Source organism: Bombina bombina, chromosome 1, assembly GCF_027579735.1.
Source record: "Bombina bombina isolate aBomBom1 chromosome 1, aBomBom1.pri, whole genome shotgun sequence".
In the NCBI taxonomy this organism is placed as follows: domain Eukaryota; kingdom Metazoa; phylum Chordata; class Amphibia; order Anura; family Bombinatoridae; genus Bombina; species Bombina bombina.
In genome coordinates this window covers 1,459,515,009-1,459,538,934 of record NC_069499.1, presented here as the reverse complement: position 1 = coordinate 1,459,538,934, position 23,926 = coordinate 1,459,515,009, and the positions used below count along the sequence as shown (strand labels likewise).

The 23,926-nt window shown below is 39.1% G+C and overlaps 1 protein-coding gene across 2 annotated transcripts in view; it reads left to right on the top strand.

Annotated features, from left to right (window-relative positions):
* RBFOX3 (RNA binding fox-1 homolog 3) overlaps window positions 1-23,926 on the top strand; it is a 165,007-nt gene that overhangs the window by 76,934 nt on the left and 64,147 nt on the right. For both annotated transcript variants that reach the window (XM_053706376.1, XM_053706368.1), the window contains 3 exons: window positions 8,712-8,849; window positions 18,366-18,419; window positions 18,969-19,061. In XM_053706376.1, the coding sequence (XP_053562351.1) occupies window positions 8,712-8,849; window positions 18,366-18,419; window positions 18,969-19,061 (285 nt within the window). The remainder of the gene's footprint in view (window positions 1-8,711; window positions 8,850-18,365; window positions 18,420-18,968; window positions 19,062-23,926) is intronic.

The following is a 23,926-nucleotide window of genomic DNA, read 5'->3' as shown; positions in this document are numbered from 1 at the left end:
TTTAACAGGAAATTTAAGAGGAATAAGCTGCTGATGTGTGACATCACTGTAAGCCATGGAGTAAATGAGTTAAACCAGGGAAGTAACTACAAGGGTCTCGGGTCTTAATTGAGACTGGGTTTGCACATCTATGGGGCCCATCTGGCCCTGCAATCAGAAGTGGTTTAAAGGGACATAAAACACAATTTTTTTCTGATTCAGATAGAACATACAATTTTAAACAACTTTCCAATATACTTCAGTTATCAATTTTTTTTTGTTTTCTTGTTATCCTATGTTGAAAAACAGTAAAGTAAGCTTATGAGTGTGCACATGTCTGCAGCTCTATATGGCAGCAGTTTTGCAGCAATGTTATACATTAGCAGGAGCACTAGATGGCAGCTGTCCATATAGTGCTTCAGGCATGTACACACCACCTACCTAGGTATCCCTTCAACAAAGAATGACGTGAGAACAAAGCAAATGTGATAATAGAAGTAAATTGGAAACTTTTTAAAAATGGTATTTTCTATCTGAATAATGAAAGAAAGTTTTTGGGTTTAATGTCCCTTTAAGGTTTAGCTAGGCTTAACCTGTATTTTGTCTGGCCTCTCTGTGTGTCCTTATTGCAAAACAGGGCTTACAATGGGTGTGTGTGGATGTTCCCTTACAAATATGTTGGCAAGGTTTCCAAGACTGGCTTCATTGTGTGATCATACAGAATAATATGCCACCATATTTGTGTGTAGCAGATACAGTCACAGAGAAACAGCTCCTATGTGCCCGCTCAGCTTCTGCTGATTTCAAACAGCCAAAAAGGGCTCTGTTGAAATGAGGGGCCCCATTGCAGCTTTGCCCTGGGGCCCAGTAAGATTTAGTTACTCCCATGAGTGCAACACTGTAATGCTGAGAGCAGGAGGAAGAAGAAAACACAACTGAACAAAAAGAGACAATTGTGTGTGATTTATGTCGGGATAATTGTATGCATAAGGGCATATTATCAATTTGAAAAGTGTTATTATATGAAGTGAATATATTTAAAAGCACAGATTGTTTTATTGATAGTCACCAATCAGCAGCTAGCTTTCAGTAGTGCATTGCTGCTCCTGAGCCTACCCACGCATGCTTTTCAACAATGGATATTAAGAGACAAAAGTAATAGATAACAGATGTAAATGTATCTATCTAAATCATGAAAGTTTAATTTTGACTTGCTTAAGATTGTTACTTAAGTAATTAATTTATTAGTGCACCTATCTGGCCTCATAGGAGGAGATAAAATTAGACAAAAGGCTTTTTAACCTACGTAGACCTCGGTAACAACATGACAAAACATAGTAATTTATGGTGATTAAAGTTTACACTTAAGTTTTTCAATATTTAAACTACCAAAATAATTAAAAAATATATCTTGTATTATACTCAGGCTAATTTTTGCTTTGAATTCATCATTATATCTAGCATTTATTTATTTTGTATTGTCCCTTTAGCTACAGTACATGTTTATCATACTTAGGTTTTTTTTATTTTGTTTGTTTTCTTGAGGGTGGGGGGATCTTGTATAGCGCAATTTTTTTAATTATGTACAGATTAAAGCATTCAATATTTTGTATATAAAAAGGGCAGTATATTCAAATCAAGCTGTTATTGACTTGCACGTGACTGTAGATCCTTTTATTTCCCTGTTCTGTGCCTCAGTCTGCTACTTGCTTAGTTATAATGAAACTAGTTTGCAGGTGACATAAGGTCACTAGAAGTGTCAGGAGTCAATGATTTCAGCTCTTTTCTACAGAGAAATAAAATGCTTCTTCCCCATCTGTTAAACACTGTGCTCACTAAAGACCCAAGAGAAAAAAAATGTTAACCACTCATGACTGTTACAAGCAGTACTTGAAAGAGATTAAATTAGAAAAAAAAACAATTACAAATAAAATATTTGTCCAGTAAGAGATGTAACACTGCTCTGCTCACTCCTACAGTCATTTAGATCCTTAGTTTGAACAAAAATATTTGTTTGGTTTTCCCTTTGTATTGGGTGCCACACTTACACTGGAAAATGTAAATGATGTCTTTGCAAGGTTAACATTTCCAATCTTTTTAAACTCTTGAAAATAAATGTTTCAGAACAAACTATGGTGTACTTATAACTGATTGAAATCATTATTTGTCTGCTTTAAATTCTATCCCATTAACATTTTCTAAATGTCTTATTACTCTTAGAAATTATGTTACAGCAGCAGTACTACTAAATATTTATTAAGAGAGGAGTCCTATTGAAACAAAGGAAAAAGGCGCCACATAGGGTAATATTGTCTATACAGCGGACAAACAGTAAACAGAGAAAGCCCCCCTAAAGATGGCTACACGCAGAGGCAGCGGCACAACCGGAGTGCCCAGCAGAACGATTCGGGACCAGCAGAGTCGCTCGATAGACTCGAGGCACACATCAGACGTCAGGTCACGTGATGTAGGAAGACCAATCTCGGCAGCGGAATCTCTCGAAGGGAGGCCAGTCACCAATCGTCAGTAGGAAAGTGTACACAGGAGTGCATCCCAGTGGGGCCAAGTAGGTCAATACGTGTAAACCAAAGGATCGCATAAAGCGATAAAAAAGTACAGAGCAAGTAGGATAAGAAGTGTAAACTTTATTTAATATACTAAAAACAAAGCAATGCGTTTCTCAGCATAGCATATGCCGTTTCATCAGGCCTGCTGTGTTTTTAGTGTATTTAATAAAGTTTTTTTATCCTACTTGCTCTGTACTTTTTGATTGTTTTATACGATCCTTTGGTTTACACGTATTGACCTACTTGGCCCCACTGGGACGCACTCCTGTGTACACTTTCCTACTGACAATTGATGACTGGCCTCCCTTCGAGAGATTCCACTGCCGAGATTGGTGTTCCTACATCACGTGACCTGACGTCTGACGTTGGGCGCATGCCTTGAGTCTATCGAGTAACTCTGCTGCTCCCGAATCGCTCTGCTGGGCACTCCGGTTGTGCCGCTGCCTCTGTGAGTAGCCATCTTTAGGGGGGCTTTCTCTGTTTACTGTTTGTCTGCTGTATAGACAATATTACCCTATGTGGCGCCTCTTTCCTCTGTTTCAATAGGACTCCTCTCTTCACATCGATATCCTAAGAGTGCTGCCCGATTTCTCCAGTGTATTTACCCATCACACACCAGCGCACCTCTCTAGGACTTTGTTGTTCTAGTATTATCTGACTAAATATTTATTAAACATTTTTATTTAGACATGTTTTATTACTCTTAGAAATAGCAATATGATGTTACAGTACCAGTACTTTTTTATGAAGAGATTAAGGGCCAGATTACAAATTGAGAGCAAAATATTGCTTTTGCAAGTGCGATATTTGCACTCCACTCAGTAATACCAGCGCATGCAAATGTGCACTGGTGTTATAAGTTAAGCACAATGCAACGTGACTTTAAACCCTAAAAACTGCTTTGTGCAGTTATTTTTAATAAAAATAAAGATGCTATTATTTTTTTATTTTATTAAGGCACACTATACTTTATTTTGGGGGCAATTGGGGGCCAATCGGAATTAAGGTAGAATTAAGGTAGAAAAAATCCTATTGTCTGATGCAATCAGCCAATAGGATTGAAGTTAAATCCTATTGGCTGATCCAATCAGCCAATAGGATTGAGCTTGCATTCTATTGGCTGTTCCAATCAGCCAATAGAATGCGAGCTCAATCCTATTGGCTGATTGCATCAGCCAATCTGATTTTTTCTACCTTAATTCCGATTGGCTGATAGAATTCTATCAGCCAATCGGAATCTAAAGGACGCCATCTTGGATATGGTCACTTAAAGGAACCGTCATTCAGTAAGAAGCCGTCGTTTGAAGAGGATGCACCGCGCCGGATGTCTTGAAGATGGAGCCGCTCCGCTTCGGATGGATGAAGATAGAAGATGCCGTCTGGATGAAGACTTCTGCCCGTCTGGAGGACCACTTCGCCCGGCTTGGATGAAGACTTCTCCTGGCTTCGTTGAGGACTTCGGCCCGGTTGGATGAAGACTTCTGCCGCTTCCTTGAGGATGGATGTCGGATCTTCAGAACAGTAAGTCGATCTTCAGGGGGTTAGTGTTAGGTTTTTTTAAGGGTGTATTGGGCGGGTTTTATTTTTTAGATTAGGGTTTTGACCGCAAAAGAGCTAACTGCCCTTTTAAGGGCAATGCCCATCCAAATGCCCTTTTCAGGGCAATGGGGAGCTTAGGTTTTTTTAGATAGTAGTTTATTTGGGGGTTGGTTGTGTGGGTGGTGGGTTTTACTGTTGGGGGTTTGTTTGTATTTTATTTTACAGGTAAAAGAGCTGATTACTTTGGGGCAATGCCCCGCAAAAGGCCCTTTTGCGGGGCAGTTTAGTTTAGGCTAGGGTTTTTTTTTATTTTTGGGGGCTTTTTTATTTTGATAGGCCTATTAGATTAGGTGTAATTAGTTTAAATATTTTGTAATTTGTTTATTATTTTCTGTAATTTAGTGTTTTTTTTGTTTGTACTTTAGCTAATTTAATTTAATTTAGTTAATTTATTTAATTATAGTGTAGTGTTAGGTGTTATTGTAACTTAAGTTAGATTTTATTTTACAGGTACTTTTGTATTTATTTTAGCTAGGTAGTTAGTAAATAGTTAACAACTATTTACTTACTAGTCTACCTAGTTAAAATAAATACTGTACAAACTTGCCTGTAAAATAAAAATAAACCCTAAGATAGCTACAATGTAACTATTAGTTATATTGTAGCTATCTTAGGGTTTACTTTATAGGTAAGTATTTAGTTTTAAATAGGAATAATTTAGTTAATGATAGTATTTTTATTTAGATTTATTTAAATTATATTTAAGTTAGGGGGTGTTAGGGTTAGACTTAGGTTTAAGGGTTAATACATTTAGTATAGTGGCGGCGACGTTGGGGGCGGCAGATTAGGGGTTAATAAATGTAGGTAGGTGGCGGCGATGTTAGGGACTGCAGATTAGGGGCTAATAATAGTTAACTAATGTTTGTGCGGTGGTTTAGGGGTTAATATGTTTATTATAGTGGCAGCGACGTTGGGGCAACAGATTAGGGGTTAATAAGTGTAGGTAGGTGGCGGCGACATTGGGGGCGGCAGATTAGGGGTTAATAAATAGAATGTAGGTGTCTGCGATGTTGGGGGCAGCAGATTAGGGGTTCATAAGTATAATGTAGGTGGCGGCGGTGTCTGTAGCGGCAGATTAGGGGTTAATAAGTATAATGTAGGTGGCGGCGATGTCGGGGTTCCTGTTAGGGTGTTAGGTGTAAACATAAATTTTATTTCCCCATAAGAATCAATGGGGCTGGGTTACTGAGCTTTACGCTGCTTTTTGGCAGGTGTTAGACTTTTTCTCAGCCGGCTCTCCTCATTGATGTCTATGGGGAAATCGTGCACGAGCACGTACAACCAGCTCACTGCTGACTTAAGCAGCGCTGGTATTGAAGTGAGATATGGAGCTAAATTTTGCTCTACGCTCACTTCTTGCCTTTTAACGCCGGGTTTGTAAAAACCGTAATACCAGCGCTGTAGGGAAGTGAGCGGTGAGAAAAAACTGCTCGTTAGCATCGCACAGCTCAAAACGAAAAACTCGTAATCTAGCCGATAGTCTTTATTAAAACCCAAACCACAAATTTTAAATATTTCAGAAGAAAACTATTAGGATTTTAGAATGTTAGGTTTCTTATATTATTGTATTACTTAAATTACCAGTCACGAACTAGATATCTGGTTAAAGAAAATTTGAAAGGACAGTACGAGTAAAATAGTACTACATTGCCTAGTAATTTGAATTAAAAGAAACTGACAGCATAAATCAGAAAAGTCAGTATAGTGATTTGGCTGGTAGAAGGCTCTGAATATGGAAGTCTATTTATACATTTTGAAGACTAAGGAAAAGACAGAGCAAGGTACCATTTTGTAGTTGGAGGAAGTTATTAGGGGCACAAAAGTGGGTTGACATATATAAGTGGGGTACAGTTATTGAGATCTGTGTAAGTAAGGTTATAGATGAATGCAAATGGTAATCAGTTTGAAGATTGAGCTAATATTCAAAACCTCTCTACTCAGGTGAGATATTCTAAGAAGTCTCATCGGTACGGCGAGGCCCTTAATTTTTTTAGAAACACACATTTTATCTTGAGAAATGTTTCTATTTAGTGTTCTTTATGTGAAACAGAGACTCCTACATTAGAATACAAGACTTAAAAAATCACAAATATTTTGCGTGATTTCTCTCTATGCCGGCGAGGTTTTGAATGTCAGGCCTTTAGTGAGAGGAGCAGCAGATGATGACCAATGAGAGAGCTGCATGCAGCAACTGACTGATTACACAGGCATACCATGTCAGGCTGCACTTGTGCTGTTGTAGCATGCTATAGTGTGCTCTCATGTAAATGGTCAGTTTACTCTGTGCCGTGCTCTCACTTAAATAGTCTCTTTATACTCTTTGCTGTTCTCTGACATGGATAGTCAGTTTATACTCTGTGCTGTGTTCTCAGGTGAATAGTCAGTTTAAACTCTGTGCTGTGCTCTCATGTAAATATTCTGTTTTTACTCTGTGCTGTGCTCTCAGGTGAATAGTCAGTTTAAACTCTGTGCTGCGCTCTCATGTAAATAGTCTGTTTTTACTCCGTTCTGTGCTCTCACGTGAATAGTCAGTTTAAACTCTGTGCTGTGTACTCAGGTAAATAGTCTGTTTTTACTCCGTTCTGTGCTCTCACGTGAATAGTCAGTTTAAACTCTGTGCTGTGCTCTCATGTAAATATTCTGTTTATACTCTTTGCTGTGCTCTCTCTTGAATAGTCAGTTTATACTCTGTGCTGTGTACTCAGGTAAATAGTCAGTTTATACTCTGTGCTGCGCTCTCACGTGAATAGTCAGTTTAAACTCTGTGCTGTGCTCTCATGTAAATATTCTGTTTATACTCTTTGCTGTGCTCTCACTTGAATAGTCAGTTTATACTCTGTGCTGTGTACTCAGGTAAATAGTCTGTTTATACTCTGTGCTGTGCTCTCAGGTGAATAGTCAGTTTATACTCTGTGCTATGCTCTCAGGTGAATAGTCAGTTTATACTCTGTGCTGTGCTCTCAGGTGAATAGTTTATACTCTGTGCTGTGCACTCAGGTAAATAGTCAGTTTATATTCTGTGCTGTGCTCTCAGGTAAATAGTCAGTTTATATTCTGTGCTGTGCTCTCAGGTAAATAGTCAGTTTATATTCTGTGCTGTGCACTCAGGTAAATAGTCAGTTTATATTCTGTGCTGTGCTCTCAGGTAAATAGTCAGTTTATACTCTGTGATGTGCTCTCAGTTGAATAGTCAGTTTATACTCTGTGCTGCGCTCTCACGTGAATAGTCAGTTTAAACTCTGTGCTGTGCTCTCATGTAAATATTCTGTTTATACTCTTTGCTGTGCTCTCACTTGAATAGTCAGTTTATACTCTGTGCTGTGTACTCAGGTAAATAGTCTGTTTATACTCTGTGCTGTGCTCTCAGGTGAATAGTCAGTTTATACTCTGTGCTATGCTCTCAGGTGAATAGTCAGTTTATACTCTGTGCTGTGCTCTCAGGTGAATAGTTTATACTCTGTGCTGTGCACTCAGGTAAATAGTCAGTTTATATTCTGTGCTGTGCTCTCAGGTAAATAGTCAGTTTATATTCTGTGCTGTGCTCTCAGGTAAATAGTCAGTTTATATTCTGTGCTGTGCACTCAGGTAAATAGTCAGTTTATATTCTGTGCTGTGCTCTCAGGTAAATAGTCAGTTTATACTCTGTGATGTGCTCTCAGTTGAATAGTCAGTTTATACTCTGTGCTGTGCTCTCAGGTGAATAGTCAGTTTTTACTCTGTGCTGTGCACTCAGGTAAATAGTCAGTTTATACTCTGTGCTGTGTACTCAGGTAAATAGTCTGTTTAAACTCTGTGCTGTGCTCTCAGGTGAATAGTCAGTTTATATTCTGTGCTGTGCTCTCAGGTAAATAGTCAGTTTATATTCTGTGCTGTGCTCTCAGGTAAATAGTCAGTTTATATTCTGTGCTGTGCACTCAGGTAAATAGTCAGTTTATATTCTGTGCTGTGCTCTCAGGTAAATAGTCAGTTTATATTCTGTGCTGCGCTCTCACATAGACAGTCGTTTCTAGTAGTCCGATAAGTAATAGGTCAGGCCCAGTCTCTCTATCTCTATGCCGGCACTCTTTATTTAGTACTCTTTATTGTGCTCTCAGGTAAATAGTCAGTTTATACTCTGTGCTGTGCTCTCAGGTGAATAGTCAGTTTATACTCTGTGCTGTGCTCTCAGGTGAATTGTCAGTTTTTACTCTGTGCTGTGCACTCAGGTAAATAGTCAGTTTATATTCTGTGCTGCGCTCTCAGGTGAATAGTCAGTTTATATTCTGTGCTGTGCTCTCAGGTGAATAGTCAGTTTATACTCTGTGCTATGCTCTCAGGTGAATAGTCAGTTTATATTCTGTGCTGTGCTCTCACATAGACAGTTGTTTCTAGTAGTCCGATAAGTAATAGGTCAGGCCCAGTCTCTCTATCTCTATGCCGGCACTCTTTATTTAGTACTCTTTATTGTATTATCTCACAAAAATAAAAAAACAATGAGAACAGTCACTAGTGCAGTATCTAACTATGATGGTGTATTACAAGATTAAGTTGTGCTAATATTTTCTAATGTGCACTCTTCTTTCACAGACAGACGAGGTATCACAGACAGAGAATAGCCATCAGCTACAATGTCAAGAGAGCACAGAGAAGCAACAGCCCAAGAGATTACATGTGTCTAATATCCCATTCCGCTTCCGGGACCCTGACCTGCGACAGATGTTTGGAGTGAGTATCACAGATGTAGAAATGAAGTGCAGCACCTCTCTCCTGTGCAGGCTGACAGGCCCCTCCACAATCTCTCACACACAGCAAAGTCCAGCAGCACCGAATGTTTCAATCATAAAATACCTTTATTCTTCATCTTAGGGTCATGCCATATACAACGTTTCAGGCCACAAGCCCTTAATCATGTAGTGAGAGTAAGTATCACCCAGCTGTTTACAGATCCAGATAACCATATTTCACATGCCCATACTTTTCATTTTCTAAGAACAGTCTGGGGCTTTTGGCCTTCTGTCCCCTAGTATAATTCTCACAGGAGTTTGTCCCTCATTGTGCAAATCTGCTCTGAGGTATAGGCTTGGCATGGATTTGGGAATGCGGGTCTTATGTATAATGTGTTGAAGACTGTATTGGCCTACCAGCATACCAGGAGATTTTCCGGTAAGCTGCAGCCGCTGGGGCTGGAAAGCTACCATTTATAGGGTGATTAATGCATGCCATTGGGTTGTAGGGTGCCTATATAACATCAATCTTATGTTTGCATGTTCATCTGACTATCCTACACTTTACATTATAAAAGAAGAATCAAAAAATATTTAATATAATTTCTCCAACATTGGTGTGTCCGGTCCACGGCGTCATCCTTACTTGTGGGAATATCTCTTCCCCAACAGGAAATGGCAAAGAGTCCCAGCAAAGCTGGCCATATAGTCCCTCCTAGGCTCCGCCCACCCCAGTCATTCTCTTTGCCGTTGCACAGGCAACATCTCCACGGAGATGGTTAAGAGTTTTTGGTGTTTAAATGTAGTTTTTTATTCTTCTATCAAGTGTTTGTTATTTTAAAATAGTGCTGGTATGTACTATTTACTCTGAAACAGAAAAGGATGAAGATTTCTGTTTGTGAGAGGAAGATGATTTTAGCAGACAGTTACTAAAATCGATTGCTGTTTCCACATAGGACTGTTGAGATGAAGTAACTTCAGTTGGGGGAAACAGTTAGCAGACTTTTCTGCTTAAGGTATGACTAGCCATATTTCTAACAAGACTGTGTAATGCTGGAAGGCTGTCATTTCCCCTCATGGGGACCGGTAAGCCATTTTCTTAGTCTCAGACAGAATAAAGGGCTTAATATGGGCTATAAAACTGGTAGACACTTTTATGGGCTAAATCGATTGCTTTATTTGGACATTTTATACATGATTATGCTGATAATTCACATTTATAAACTTGGGGAACGTTTTTTAACGGCAGGCACTATGTTAGACACCTTTTCCAGTCAGGGAGGACCTTCCCAGTTGTAGGCTGAGCCTCATTTTCGCGCCATTACTGCGCAGTTGTTTTTGAGAGCAAGACATGCAGATGCATGTGTGAGGATCTGAAAGTAGCTGGAAAAGTTTCTAGAAATTTTGGTAATTTTTTAACAATTCCTTCATACTTTTTCACAACTAACTCAATTATGGGGCATTCCAGACATGGATCTGATGGCGTCTCGTCAGAACTTCAAGGTTCCTTGCTACGGGTCCAGATCCAGGGATCCCAAGGCGACTCTAGTAGATGCACTAGTAGCACCTTGGACCTTCAACCTAGCTTATGTATTTCCACCGTTTCCTCTCATTCCCAGGCTGGTAGCCAGGATCAAACAGGAGAGGGCCTCGGTGATCTTGATAGCTCCTGCGTGGCCACGCAGAACTTGGTATGCAGACCTGGTGAATATGTCATCGGTTCCACCATGGAAGCTACCTTTGAGACAGGACCTTCTTGTTCAGAGTCCATTCGAACATCCAAATCTGGTCTCCCTCCAGCTGACGGCTTGGAGATTTAACACTTGATTCTATCAAAGCGTGGGTTTTCAGATTCTGTGATAGATACTCTGGTTCAGGCCAGAAAACCGGTAACTAGAAAGATTTACCATAAAATATGGAAAAGATATATCTGTTGGTGTGAATCCAAAGGATTCCCATGGAATAAGATAAAAATTCCTAAGATTCTCTCCTTTCTACAAGAAGGTTTGGAGAAAGGATTATCTGCAAGTTCTCTAAAAGGACAGATCTCTGCTTTATCTGTCTTACTACGCAAAAGACTGGCAGCTGTGCCAGATGTTCAAGCATTTGTTCAGGCTCTGGTTAGGATCAAGCCTGTTTACAGACCTTTGACTCCTCCCTGGAGTCTAAATCTAGTTCTTTCAGTTCTTCAAGGGGTTCCGTTTGAACCTTTACATTCCATAGATATTAAGTTACTATCTTGGAAAGTTTTGTTTTTGGTTGCTATTTCTTCTGCTAGAAGAGTTTCAGAGTTATCTGCTTTGCAGTGTTCTCCGCCTTATCTGGTGTTCCATGCAGATAAGGTGGTTTTGCGTACTAAGCCTGGTTTTCTTCCAAAGGTTGTTTCTAACAAGAATATTAACCAGGAGATAGTTGTACCTTCTTTATGTCCGAATCCAGTTTCAAAGAAGGAACGTTTGTTACACAATATGGACGTAGTCCGTGCTCTAAAATTCTATTTAGAGGCTACAAAGGATTTCAGACAAACATCTTCTTTGTTTGTTGTTTATTCTGGTAAAAGGAGAGGTCAAAAAGCGACTTCTACCTCTCTTTCCTTTTGGCTTAAAAGCATCATCCGATTGGCTTACGAGACTGCCGGACGGCAGCCTCCTGAAAGAATCACAGCTCACTCCACTAGGGCTGTGGCTTCCACATGGGCCTTCAAGAACGAGGCTTCTGTTGACCAGATATGTAAGGCAGCGACTTGGTCTTCACTGCACACTTTTGCCAAATTTTACAAATTTGATACTTTTGCTTCTTCTTCGGAGGCTATTTTTGGGAGAAAGGTTTTGCAAGCCGTGGTGCCTTCCGTTTAGGTAACCTGATTTGCTCCCTCCCTTCATCCGTGTCCTAAAGCTTTGGTATTGGTTCCCACAAGTAAGGATGACGCCGTGGACCGGACACACCAGTGTTGGAGAAAACAGAATTTATGCTTACCTGATAAATTACTTTCTCCAACGGTGTGTCCGGTCCACGGCCCGCCCTGGTTTTTTCATCAGGTCTGATGAATTATTTTCTCTAACTACAGTCACCACGGTACCATATGGTTTCTCCTATATTTTTCCTCCTGTCCGTCGGTCGAATGACTGGGGTGGGCGGAGCCTAGGAGGGACTATATGGCCAGCTTTGCTGGGACTCTTTGCCATTTCCTGTTGGGGAAGAGATATTCCCACAAGTAAGGATGACGCCGTGGACCGGACACACCGTTGGAGAAAGTAATTTATCAGGTAAGCATAAATTCTGTTTTATCTTATTTTTTTTTGGGGGGGAAGCTATGGATGCTATCAATGGGTGTGGTCAATATACATGTAACTTAAAACATGAAAGAAAGAAGGTGCCTCATAGGGTAGACAGACCGCACCAAGTGTTAAAACAGTGAAGATATGGTACATACACTTGGTACATACACTTGGCGCCGTCTGTCTACCCTTTGAAGCGCCTTCTTTCTTTCAAGTTTTAGGATCATCAAATGTCTGGCCAGACATTCAAGAAGAGCTGCCTTTTGATTCTATTTCATATTCCGCTATAGAGAACATTTTACTAACTGTCAACCCAAGATTGTGAGCACCCCAGAGACTACACTCTGTATAAATGGACTCTTTCTGATTTTTATATCACTACTGATATTTTTTGCTTGATATCTTATTTTTTATTTATCATTTTATCTGGCGCCCCTTTATATATGTTTTGCTATTAATATAGCAATACATATTGTTTAAATTTGGGTATACACATAACTTGTTTTCTTAATTTGTCTGCTGCAAAGTGTCCCTGGACATTCTGTTTTACTAATGTTGGCAGATACACATGTCCCTTAATCCTTCAGTCATCTACAGTTTGGAATTTTTGTGTTTCCATCCCTTTAAAACTACTAATTACTGCCCACTTGCTTATGATACAGGATGCTCTTCTCCGCATTCCTTTACCCGCAGAGGCAAAACAAAATGAATTGCTTTACTCCAATCAAAATGAAAGTTTATTGTAATTATAAATTGCTATCCAGGGAGCCTGATCAGTGAACTGCTTCACTTTATTTCCAGAGGAGCTGTTAAGAGTTACAGAGCTAATCATTTTCTTTGGGATTCTTTTCTCAGCTGTCTTTCATTCTAAGCCCAGTTCTCTATGTGACTGTCTATCTTTTCGGCTCACCCACATTTTTCAATATGCAGTTTTCTTTCCCCACCATCTCTCATGATTCCTCTCTTGCCTGTTACATAGAAGACAAATTTATCCCTCATTGTATCTAAATGAGCCCAAATGCTTTGGTTTTAGACAGGCAATTAGTATTAATTAAATAATGCAGTCATCTTGAGCTGCATCTTAATCTCTTTGCTCTGCTCATTAGTGTTCCTGCGGAATCTCCAACACCTGTGCAAACTGCCACAGAGAGCTAGTTCTTCACGGCCTATGCAGACTCTACTTACCGTCCCTGCAGGACCCCTACTTGCACATTTTACTCAAATAATTTAAAGGGACATTCAACTCAAAATTCTATTCCTCTTAAAATGTTTAATCGTGTATAGTACAAAAATATAATTTATTTATTTACTGACTGTACCTGCAATTTACTTTACAAAATTGTGTTTTCTTACTGCACCCAGTGACTGGATTGGATACTGCAGCATTCAGTTGCTTCACATTCCTTAATCAGTGCAGAAGCTTATTTATAATTGTTGCTAATTGGTCACACCAAAAAATAAGATAAACTATAGATCTTTTTCAAATGGTATATCCCTAAACTGAAAAAAAAACTTATGAGGCTTCCGTAGTTTGACCGCACTATTTCAAGGCGGCAGACTCAAAAAAGAAAAAGTGCTACGTTTGTAGCCGATGGACTCGGTAACTTACGAAGTTACGACTGTGGCTCTCAGACGTGAAAGGACCAGGAGGATAAGGATCCCCCACAAGGACCAGTTACAACTCGCTTTCGGTGTAAGTAAAAAAAGTGCACCTTTAAGTGAAAAACTTTGCTATACTTTGACAAGGATCCCTTCTCTCGTTATATCGTTCACAGGATCTTTGGATTCACATTTCCACTCTGGAGTCCAAATACGAACTTTTGACATTTTATTTGTGTTTATTTTAAGTTGTCATATGCATATTTGATGTTTTATTTTGATGTTGTTTTATGTTGTTTTATTGCTGTAACCTTTTAAGTAGTGCGATTCTCAGCACTTATTAAACATATTAAATATATTTCATATGAGATTTTGATACTACACAGTATCCTATTAGTAGCTGTAGCCTGATACATTATATATATTAAGCCTATTTTTGGCACCACAGATATTGTTTCCTTTTTTTGTCTTTTTGACATCTGTTTGACTTCAGTTTCTTTGTATATTTTTGGGTGCTGTATAGGAGAAGCACCTTTTCTGTTGGTTTTTATCTTTTTAGCGCTGTGAAACGTCTTTTCCATTTGTTGAACTATAAACACAGTTGTTGGAAAGCTAACATTGGAGGACCTGTATGGACAATGTTCTTAGAAGAAAGTTCTATATGTGTTATTCATATATTAATGAGGTGTTGTCTTTAGTGAGGTGAGTGTTAATGAGAAGCTAGGTGCTTTGTTTGTTTTCTAAAAGAAAACATAGGATAACTGCTGCAGCCTTCATTGGTAAGCATTGTAGAGACTCAAGTGTTGAAGACCGAGCAGCGACCAAAAGACCAGAGCAGAGGACTAAGAGGTTGTGTTTATACTGGAACATTGCACACAAAGAATCCAGACCCAGACAAAAAACAAGATTATGTCTGTTCACCGATCCAAGTAGCTATAGAGACAATGGCCCCTTATTTATCAAGGGCTGGCGGACCTGATCCGACACTGCAGATCAGGTCCGCCAGACCTCGCTGAATACGGCGAGCAATACGCTCGCCGTATTCAGCATTGCACCAGCAGCTCACAAGAGCTGCTGGTGCAACGCCGCCCCCTGCAGACTCGCAGGGGGGTGTCAATCAACCCGATCGTACTCGATCGGGTTGATTTCTGGCGATGTGTGTCCGCCTGCTCAGAGCAGGCGGACAAGTTATGGAGCAGCGGTCCCTGCAGGCTCGCCAGAAACACGGGGCATCAAGCTCCATACGGAGCTTGATACATATGCCCCAATGGCTGGAGCAGGAACAAAAGCAGACTGCAACGGATTTAATAAGTTTGTATAGTCTGGAACAGGCTGGGTCAGCAACTTGGAAACATAACTAGACTTAGCAGTCTCATGGTCTGTAGTGGGCTGTATCAACAACTTGGAAGACACAGTGAGAACATACAGTTAAAGAAACATGAACCACGAAAAGTTAAGATTTTTACCAGTGTCGATGAAGAGGAATATAATTTTTATCATTTTTATTTCCCTGTTGTATGGGTAATATATTGGGGTTAAGATTTTAAAGAGGGTTGCCTTGGATATTGGGGCTATAGCTTTAGGGGATCATCCTACTTTGTGGCTGGCATAAGGACTTAACACACGATCAAACCAGGCACAGCCATATTAACAGGTCACAAGAAACCAGAACCTAATTTTGATGCCACCAGAAAAAGCATGTTTGCTCTTTTCACCTCAGTGTCTCAAAATAAATGCTCATTTGTTAATATGTAGTCATGCTAATGCTCATTGGTTAATATGTAGTCATGCTAATGCTCATTGGTTAATATGTAGTCATGCTAATGGTCATTGGTTGATATGTAGTCATGCTAATGCTCATTGGTTAATATGTAGTCATGCTAATGCTCATTGGTTAATATGTAGTCATGCTAATGCTCATTGGTTAATATGTAGTCATGCTAATGGTCATTGGTTGATATGTAGTCATGCTAATGGTCATTGGTTAATATGTAGTCATGCTAATGGTCATTGGTTAATATGTAGTCATGCTAATGCTCATTGGTTAATATGTAGTCATGCTAATGATCATTGGTTGATATGTAGTCATGCTAATGCTCAGTGAGTTCGCACATGATACTTGTATTTTATTTTAAATTTAAATGCAGTATATTTGATTAACTACATGCTTAAATGTTCCTCTTTCATATAGATGACAAAAATATATTAGTAAACTGTCCCTTTGAAAGGAAATGTTTTCTTGAAAGATCTAAAGCTCTGTAATGGGCAATTACTAATTATAATTGCAGTTATTTCACATAGCAACACATATGCAGTATCCAGCATGAAATTCAAGATTAGACTTAAATAAAACTTTAAATCAGTCTTACATTTATGGTTTCAGTTTGGACTGAGAAAGGCATTCCTTGTGTGTCCAAAGTGTTGTTGCAGCCTTTTGTGTATTCATTAGGCCCTTTACCTCTGCAGCTTTTGTACATGTCTTATAACTGCAGTGTTTTCAAGGTTGTCTCACTCGAGATACTAATATTTATTGTAATTTCTTAGCATATAAACCACTGTTAGCAGCACCACATCTTCTTCTGCAATTGCTTCAAATCATATTGTTTTTAACATTGCTGGCTGCCATCTTGTTAAAGGGACAGTCTACCATAGAATTGTTATTGTTTTAAATGATAGATAATCCCTTTATTACCCATTCCCCAGTTTTGCATAACCAACAGAGTTATATTAATATACTTTTTACCTCTGTGATTACCTTGTATCTAGAAACCTTCTTCCAGCCCCCTGATCACATGACTGTGTCTGTTTATTATCTATTGTCTTGCATTTAGCATTGTGTTGTGCTAGATCTTAAAGGACCAGTCAACACAGTAGATTTGCATAATCAACAAATGCAAGATAACAAGACAATGCAATAGGACTTAGTCTGAACCTCAAATGAGTAGTAGATTTTTTTTTCTGACAATTTTAAAAGTTATGTCTTTTTCCACTCCCCCTGTACCATGTGATTCACAATTGCATACACGTACCGTGTGACAGCCATCAGCCATTCACAAATGCATACACACTTATTATTGCACATGCTCAGTAGGAGCTGGTGACTCAAAACGTTTAAATATAAAAAGACTGTGCACATTTAGTTAATGCAAGTAAATTGGAAAGTTGTTTAAAATGGCATGCTCTAGCTGAATAATTAAAGTTTAATTTTGATTGAGTGTCCCTTTAAATAACTCCCTGTGCCTGTACACAGTGTTATCTATATAGCCCACATGTACTTTCTGTCTCTTTGTGTTGAAAATAGATTTAAAAAGCCTGTGATAAGAGGCAGCCCTCAAAAGCTTAGAAATTAGCATATGAGCCTACCTATGTTTAGTTTAAACTAAGAATACCAAGAGAAAAAAGCAAATTTGATGATAAAAGTAAATTGGAAAGTTGATTAAAATTAAAAGTCCTATCTGAATAATGAAAGTTTAGTTTATACTAGACTGTCCCTTTAAGCCTTACAGTCCACTGGGAGATTCTGCTTTTCATAGTTTTATCACTTTCTGAGGGAAGTAGCTCACAGGGAACTCAAATTTGTCTCCCTCTGATATCAAATTGATTGTGAGCTGTCAACTTTCAGACAAATGAGTTTTAATGAATACAGACCAATGAATATAGAGGTCTCTCCAAGAATCATATATATAGGAGGCTCACAGTAGAAGATCCACTAATTGTTGTGTATCTGAAAGGATTAGAAAGGAAATAACAAATCATTTACCTATATGTGTCCAGATGTATATTACCCTTCTGTGACTAGTGGAAATGTCAAACTATATACAATATTATCAGAGGAATGATCACAGTTGGGGGCCACATGGGCGCCAGTCATTGCATGGTTGTCCCCAGGAGATCACTATTCCTGCTTCATTCCTTTACAGAGTCAACAGAGACCACTTTACATTGCCTGCAAACCCTCCCCATTCTACCTGCAAAATCCCAAATTCTGTCCACAAACTCACCCTCATATAACCTTAAGCCCCCTTTAACTTGATAAGAAACCCCTGGTGTTGCCTTCAGACATCTACTCGCCCTGCACACAAGCTACACTATCACCCCAGCTGCCTCCCTGCCACGTTGTACAATTCTCATTATTAGTGAGGAGTGTGCTGATATTTTTATTTTTTTAATTTGGATCAATGGTTTGTTCTATAGTTTATTTTACCAAGTGTATTGTTAAAGAAATAAGATATGTTTTATATACAGTTTTAAAGGAATTTTAGATTTTTCTTCTTTCAATTTTTTTACAATAACCCATGAACAATTCTGTTTATAGACAATATGACAAAAACATCCATGGTTAGAACCACATTAAAAAAGACCCTGCTACAAACACTTCCAAGCCTGACAGCAAATTACTAACTGCATAAAAGCATCATTCCATCATTACAAATACCCCCTCTTGTTACCAGCATACAGCTCCCACCCTGACAGCACACCCATATATATAGTCACAGCTTATCTGTATGCTTTTACACCCACTTAACCTGCCTACAGACCAACCTAATTCAGGCAGCAGACTATCTCACCCTGCCCTTGTCTCGCCTGCATACCCCTACAGCACTTTCTCTTCTAAACCTCTCTGTTTGTATCTTTTACAGCAATTCGGGAAGATTTTAGACGTGGAAATCATTTTTAACGAGCGAGGTTCCAAGGTGAGTGGAGACATCTCATTAGTGCGGCATGTCCTGAAGACATGAAGGATTAGCAAATTGTTACCTGTCAGAGTGGAACTTTCCACATATTCTCTCTGCATAAGCGGGGGCAGTAGAAGAGCATAGCTGTGACCTGTCACACATGGGCCCACTGCCTGCTTTTCCGCTCCACAGAGTGGGACACCCTGCTGTGGAAAGGGATACTTCCCAGTCATTATCTTTGGAAAGATGCCTGTTATCTGTATCACCTCCTGGTGGCAAGGAGCGAATGTAAATGGGTCAAATATATCATACTCTAAGTCTTGCCGAAATGTTAGGAGCAACAATGAGAAAGCTGTTGTATTCTCATGTTCTCAGCACATTAACTCTTTCTAACTCCCTACATTGTTCTGTATGCTTTTCTTCTCCATTCCTGTGTTCTGTTGTTAGCTGCCTCTGCTTCTCACAACTCTGTGTATATAACCACTGCTCTGCTTTTGTCTCTAACACTTTGACTCTTGGATATTTCTTTTCTGTCTCCTCTCCCTGTCCGTTCCTATCCTTCTTCAGGGCTTTGGGTTTGTAACTTTTGAAACTAGCATGGACGCAGACCACGCGCGGGAGAAACTCAACGGGACAATCGTTGAGGGAAGAAAAATTGAGGTGCAGTTCAGATAAGTTTCTGCTTATTTCCTGACCCCCCCAAACACTTAATGTAATGAACCTTATGTAGTGCGGTGTTGTGTATTTAACAAAGTCTGTTTTCCCCTTTTTTGGGCCATTTTCCCCCCTAACTCAGTACTGTCCACCTGCCTGTCAATGACCTGTGTCCTAGTGATGTATTTGTACTCTAGCATACAATATACCACAGTGCAGTATACATATAATGAATACCCCTATCCATGTGCATTCATCATTATACATTCCACTAGTTCTCTGTTCTTATATCTGTCTATCTCCATCTGCTTTGTTTTGTAGTAACTTTATTGCATGTCTACTGATTTTTGGTTCAACTTCTAAACTATATCTTGTACTATTCTTCTGCATTTCCAGTTACCAATATGAATTGTCATGTTTGTACCAATATGCCATCTGCTCTGAAATGTCAAAGCTCTTCAAATGTTGTTAACAAAATGATCATTTTAGAGTTCTGTAAAATCTGTATTTTGTACTTGCATGTATAACCAACTTGAATGTTATGCCCCTTTAACTGTGTATTTAATCAGGCATTCTTAGTGCAATCTGCTTTGTTGTTATCATTTCTACAGCATGTTCTTATCATTAAGTGTGGGATTGGCACATACAGTACATCTTTAACTACCTCAGTGACCCTACACGGCCGTGTTTTGTTTCTTTTGTAGTGTATCTGCATCATTATGCCAGTAGCATCTACACATATTCCTTACTGACTGGTTGAGCACCTAATCCTGGGTACCTTATACCCTCTTGCTATGCACCTATCATTAGTACTACCAAGTAATCGCCCTTTGTACCAACTTTGTATTGCAGTGGTCTTCCGTCTGCTTACCTCAGTTATTGTGTCATGTGCCCCTTACTGTGAGACACATATCCCTGCAGTTTTTCTGATGTAACCTGTTCCATAAGTAAACCACAACCTTCCCTCAGGATCTAAAATACGTAATTACAGAGTAACGTAGAAGAACATTTTCTTTAAAGGCAAACCTTAAAAATGCAGATATTCTTAATTTGTTACAGAAAGCATTTCGCAAAATGAGTTTAATTCCTGGTTCAAACAGAAACATACACTCACTTTTTTTCCTTGTTCTTTATGTTCCTATGATTTAGACAAATGTTTTCCATAGTGTGTATTTTTATTTCACCTAATGGCCATCTGTTAAATTGGCACTGTATTTTTCTTTAAAGGATCTAAAAAGAGGCAATTTTAAAATGCTTTTTTTTTTGTAACACAGCCCCTTTTCAGATGTATCACTGTTCACCAGCAAAACAGATCTAATCTACTTATCAGCCAGTAGCTATTCAGACCTTAAAGGGACACTGAACCCACATTTTTTTTTCTTTTGTGATTCAGATAGAGCATGCAACTTTCTAATTTACTCCTATTATCAATTTTTCTTCATTCTCTTGCTATCTTTATTGGAAAAAGAAGGTATCTAAGCTATTTTTTAGTTCAGACCCTGAATAGCACTTGCTTATTGTTCAGTTAAATTAATCCACCAATCAGCAAGAATAACCCAGGTTGTTCACTAAAAATGGACCAGCATCTAAACTTACATTCTTGCTTTTAAAAAAAAGATACCAAGAAAATGAAGAAAATTTGATAATAGGAGTAAATTAGAAAGTTGCTTAAAATTGCATGCTCTATCTGAATAACGAAAGAAAAAATGTGGGTTCAATGTCCCTTTAAGGTCCTTGTACTTCCTATTCGCATCAAAATCAAACTGAAATGTTATAAGTATTCTGTCCACAAGTTCAACTTTTGTCATTTCCTTGGTCCTGATATTATATATGGGAACATGAAAATGTTGGTGGGATCACGAAAATATTGGTTTACAAGCTCAGACATTTAACTCTCATTGGCTTGCACTCATTGGGCTTTTAAAATACGTGCCTTTTATTATGACGTTTCGGGGACCGTATCCCCTTCCTCAGACAAAGTTGCAAAGTGAAATAAATACATTTATACTAACAAACAACCAATGAAACAAACCCCACCCCCTAGTTGGAAAAAGTGGTTGTCATAGAAACCACAGTAAACAACCTGATTAACACCCTCTAATGCTATCTTCAATAGAAGAGCATGACAGAAAACAGTAAAAGCAAACATATAGTGCCTACGGGTTAAAAACTAGCCAGGGATAAACAAGCATCCTTAATAATAAATAATCATATAGAACTGGTCAAACAGACATATGGACAAAACAATCATGTAAAGACTGGTACATCCGCACCCAAACCGCTATCTCTAACAGCAAAAATTGGCAGAAAATACCTGAAATGCCAGCATAGGTACAAGAAGGCAGAGGAACACTTTACAGCATACACAGTGGCGGCGTGTAACAGAGAGGCAGAACGCAAGTCGCGTCATCACGTAGTCACAGCTGTGTATCTCAAAACAACCTACAGCTGATCCAGCCGCTCAGTTCACACGCTGTCACTAAAGATAGTGAGGAAAATTAGTTATAGCAATAATGCAAACAAAAACTACATGTCATGATCAAGGTTAAACTGTAATGCATACGATCTGTGGGCAATTAGACAGTAGTTAGAACTGCAGCCTATAACACAGAATAAAGACTAGAACATGTTAGAAACATTTTAACAAAAGGCAATTACAACAGCAAAAGGGGGTAAATCTCTCATGTAATCAAGTGTGACAACATAGAGAATAGATAGACAACCCCACATTGGTGGTAAAATATTTACAAACAACGATCAGGCAGTGATGAGCGATAAATGGATCATGGGCTCACATAGAGATAAATTTATAGTGCACAAATAGGATGCAACATCCTCATTGGTATGCAGAATCCGGTCAATCCAAAGGGGATACCATAGATTATAATGAATTAAATCGAATGGACAAATGGCTCGTGGGCTCTCACACAACAGATCATATAGACAAGCTCATTAAAGAAAACAATGCCAATCAAGCATGGAGTTTAATCCATGTGGCTGTATAGTATTCAAGCGGTATGTCCATCTTGCTTCGATCTGAAGAAGGATTTTATTCCTGTCACGACCCCGTCTAAGTGATGGCACATGGTCGATTAGGACAAACCGAAGATCAGTTGGATTATGACCAGCCTCCATAAAAATTTTTGCAACAGGTTGTTCACTTTTCTTATTCTTGTTTGCAGCTCTAATGGCTGATCTGTGGTTTGCCATCCTTGTACGGGCATCATCAGATATTTTCCCCACATAGAACTTGGCACAGCTGCAACTCAACAAATATACAACATATTTCGTTGTGCAGGTCAAACGATGGCTGATGGTAAATTTTTTCTTCTTGTGTGGGTGTCCGAACGTGGCACCCAGAAGCATAGAATTGCAGGTAGTGCACCCTTTACATCGGTAGCAGCCCAGCTTCTTTGGTTTTAGCCAGGTAGTCTCATGGTAGCAATGAATAGGATCAGTCTTTATTATGAGGTCCCTTAGACTGGTATTCCGTTTATAGCCAACTCTTGGTGGAGCCCAATTGGACAGTGGCAAATTGGGGTCACCTTGCAGAATTTGCCAGTGTTGGCATAGGCTCTGTCCAACCAGTCTTGAATCAGGGGAATACTTGGTATCATGCGTGGGATGATAGGCTCATCTTTCTTCGGTTGGATCAAATTGGCCTCCATACTCTTGTTTCTTGCCTATCTAATGACCCTCAGATGATAACCTCTATCCAAGAATTTCTTACTCATAGTGTCAAGTTGATGGGATTGGTTGTAAATGTCACTGTTGTTCCTAAAGACTCTTGTCAATTGGGCATGTGGAATAGCCTGTAGTAAAGCTCCAGGATGGCAGCTAGTGGCATGAAGAAGGGAGTTTCAATCGGTGGGTTTTTGATAGAGAATGGTACCCAGTTTATGACCAACCTTATATATTCTCAAATCGAGGAAGTCCACTGACTCATGATGGTAGGTAATCTTGAACTTCACAGGACTGTCAAGTTGGTTCAGAGTCTTGAACCATGTATTGAGATCTTGTTCAGACCCTGTCCATATAATGAACAGGTCATCAATATACCTTCTATAGAATGCTACCTCTTTCTTCTGGTACACCATCACTGCTGTACGTTCATAGTGCTCCATGTATAAGTTGGACAAAGATGGGGCCACATTAGAGCCTATAGCCATGCCCATAACTTGTTGGTAGAATGATTTCTCAAAGCGAAAATAGTTGAGTGAAAGGCTCAGATCTAATAGCTGTATCAAATAATCCACAGGTGGACCTACAAAGGGATGCTTATTCAGGGTGTCCCGAACACAGTCTTTACCATCCTGATGCGATATAATTGTATACAGACTTGTAACGTCTGCAGTGACAAGCAGCCAATGATCCTCAATCGTTAAAGATTGTAATAGATCCAGTAGTTGTGACGAATCCCTCAAAAAAGATGTAATTTGCCTCACACACGGTTGGAGATAGAAATCAACATAAATTGCCAGTTTAGATATGCAAGATCCCCTAGCTGAAACGATTGGTCGTCCTGGGGGATGTTCAATGTTCTTATGCACCTTACGCAATGTGTACATATATATATATATATATATATATATATATAATATTTGCTGCCATTATTCTTACGGTAGCATGCAAGTTTTCTCAGTCAATGAATGGGTGAGTACTTCATGGACAATATCTTTATTTCTTTTACGGAAAAGCAGCAACAGTTTGCGTCAGATTAATTGAACTGTGAATATTGTCACCTCTAAGTCAACACTTACAGTAACTGACAGATGAACTCCAAACCATGCCTTGTTCAAATCTTATTCAAATGTCTTGGAGCCATCAGGAGCTTGTTATTCTCAGCAAAAATGAAAAAAAAAACACACATA